Source organism: Sorex fumeus, unplaced genomic scaffold, assembly GCF_029834395.1.
Source record: "Sorex fumeus unplaced genomic scaffold, SorFum_2.1 ptg000028l, whole genome shotgun sequence".
Taxonomy (NCBI): Eukaryota; Metazoa; Chordata; class Mammalia; order Eulipotyphla; family Soricidae; genus Sorex; species Sorex fumeus.
The window spans coordinates 15,731,835-15,734,390 of NW_026606085.1; the positions used below are offsets into that span (position 1 = coordinate 15,731,835).

The window sequence follows — 2,556 nt, forward strand, 5'->3', positions numbered from 1 at the left end:
GGATGTACTCAGGACTTATGCCTGGCTCAATGCTTGGGGATCACTCCTAACTGTTCTCAGGGGACAATATGTGTTGTCAGGGATCAAACCAGCATCTTTCATATACAAAGTGTATGCTGTTAACTACCACTATACTATCCATCTGATCTCTCTGATGGTCTATTATGGTCCCAAAATAGACTTCAGTACTTGTGACACATAATTTAGCCCTTCAAGCCAATATTTTCTACCTTGAACTTCAGAGAAAATATCTGCTGATTCCTGAACTGGAAGATGGGGAAGAGCTTTGGGGGAGTTGCCTGTCACCCATCTGTTCTTTTGGCAGGAAACCCCCTACAAACGCCACGAGATCATCTAAAATAATTAATTTAATATGCAAGTGGGGGACTAAAACTGAGCATCACACACCAGGGTCTAGTGGTCTTCAACAGTCTGGCCCCCAGCCAGCTTCTTTAGGGCCCCCTTGACGTCTTTATTTCGCAGAGTATAGATAGTGGGGTTCAGCATAGGGGTGACTACATTTCCAAAGATTTGCACTGGGGTGACCAGCACCTCGCTGAGCGAAGGCTGTGTATAGATGAGGGCACAGGGCCCAAAGAACAGTGTGACCACGGAGATGTGTGACACGCAGGTGGACGCGGCCTTGCGCCGCCCCTCAGCTGAGTGCATCCTGAGGATGGCCACAGCAATACGCACATAGGAGGCCAGGATGAGCAGGAAACACGTCATGGGCACCAGGCCAATGTTGGTGAAGCTCACGGTCTCAATGATGATGGTGTTGCCACACGCCAGTTTGACCACCGGGAAAATGTCACAGAAGAAGTAATCCACCACATTAGACCCACAGTAGGGCAGCTGGAAGGTGAGTGTGGTGAGGATCATGGCATGGAAAGAGCTGGTAAACCAGGTGCCCGCTGCCAGAAGGGTGCACACGCGGCGGTTCATGATGAGGGTGTAGCGCAGAGGGTGGCAGATGGCCGCGAATCTGTCAAATGCCATAACGGTGTAGAGCAGACACTCCGTGCTGCCGAGGAAGTGGTAGAAGAAGACCTGGGCCATGCAGCCCCCCAGGGAGATGACACGGTCTCTCAGGAGCAGGATGGCTAGCATCTTGGGAGTGCTCACGGAGGAGAAGCCAATGTCCAGCACAGACAAGTTGCAAAGAAAGAAATACATGGGGGTGTGCAGGCGGGCATCGGACAGCACCGCCACCAGGATGAGCAGGTTCCCAAACAGGGTGCAGAGGTAGAAGAGCAAGAAGACCACGAAGAGCACCATTTCCTGGCCCTGGGTGTGGGGGATTCCCAGCAGGATGAACTCACTGACCCAAGTGTGATTCTTTCCTGCCATCCAACTTAATGTTTACCCTGGAAAGGGAGGAAAATGCACCAAGCGAAATGACCTTAGGGCTCACCTTTTACCACTGGCTAGCAGAAGATCCCTCAGTTGATACTGTTAAAGGTTGATGAGACTCAGGGGCAGAAAAACCTCCAGAAACAGAGACTGTGCATAAGGATACTTGTACTGGGGCTATTTTCAAGTTTACTGATTCTTCCCTTATATATGTTGACTTCAGATTATTTCAAATTTCATATACTGTGTTTCTCAGGTCTAAAATTTTATTTTTTTTAAAAAATGAATCTTAATGTTTAACAAATTTTCTGTTAAATATTTTAGGACTTCAGACCATCTCTTTTATTTTGGATCAGTTTTAGTAGTTTGTATTTTTTTTAAGGAATAGCTTTATTTCTTCCAAGATTCTATATTTATACTCACTAGTAGTTGTTTTGAATATTTGGGGGGTGTCTAAATGAGGGCGTTAGTTTAATTTCTGATACCAGTAACTTACCTTATTTCTCTCTTGTCCTTTTTCAGTCTTCTTAGAGGTCTGTCACTTTGTTGACCTTCCAAAGTGATATTATAGTTTCATTGACTTTATTGTTTTCCTGTTTAAAAAATCATTGATGTTCTTAATGGCCTATTTATCTTTTATGGAGCTAATTGCACTCTTTTCTAATTCCTTTTCCTTTTTTTATTTTGGTCTTTTTGTATCACACCGTGTGATGGTCAGGGGTTACTCCTGGCTCTGCACTCAGGAATTACTCCTGGCAGTGCTTGGGGGACCATATGCAATGCTGGATATAGAACCATTTTTGGCCCGTGCAAGGCAAATGGCAAATGTCCTACCCACTGTACTATGATTCTGGCCTCTCTCTTTTCTAATTTTTGAGGCCAAACTTAGATTATAGATTTGAAATTTTATAGAAAACTGAAAAAACAAGCAATTAATATCATTAATGTATCTCTGCAAACTTTAAAATATTTTCTAATATTCAGGCAATGTTTTTTTCTCCTAAGTGTATTAATTTCCAAGTATTCAGAAATTTATGAGGTAATTTTGCCATTGCTGTGCAGTTTCATCTATCGTGGTCAAAAAATCAGCCCGGCAAGCTACCAAGAGTATCTTGCCCGCATGGCAAAGCTGTGACGTATTCGATATGCCAAACACAGTAACAATTGTCACAATGGAGATGTTACTGGGCCTGCTCGAGCAAA

At 44.1% G+C, this 2,556-nt stretch overlaps 1 protein-coding gene across 1 annotated transcript; it reads right to left on the reverse strand.

The window, feature by feature from the left end:
* Positions 1–414: 414 nt before the first annotated feature.
* Positions 415–1,350, reverse strand: LOC130024192 (putative olfactory receptor 10D4). The gene has a single exon (XM_056114830.1). The coding sequence runs from the start codon at positions 1,348–1,350 to the stop codon at positions 415–417; it is 936 nt and encodes a 311-aa protein (XP_055970805.1).
* Positions 1,351–2,556: the final 1,206 nt, after the last annotated feature.

Excerpts from the sequence above, each read along its gene's own strand:
- LOC130024192 (XM_056114830.1), bottom strand. The coding sequence starts at position 1,350 with ATGGCAGGAAAGAATCACACTTGGGTCAGTGAGTTCATCCTGCTGGGA.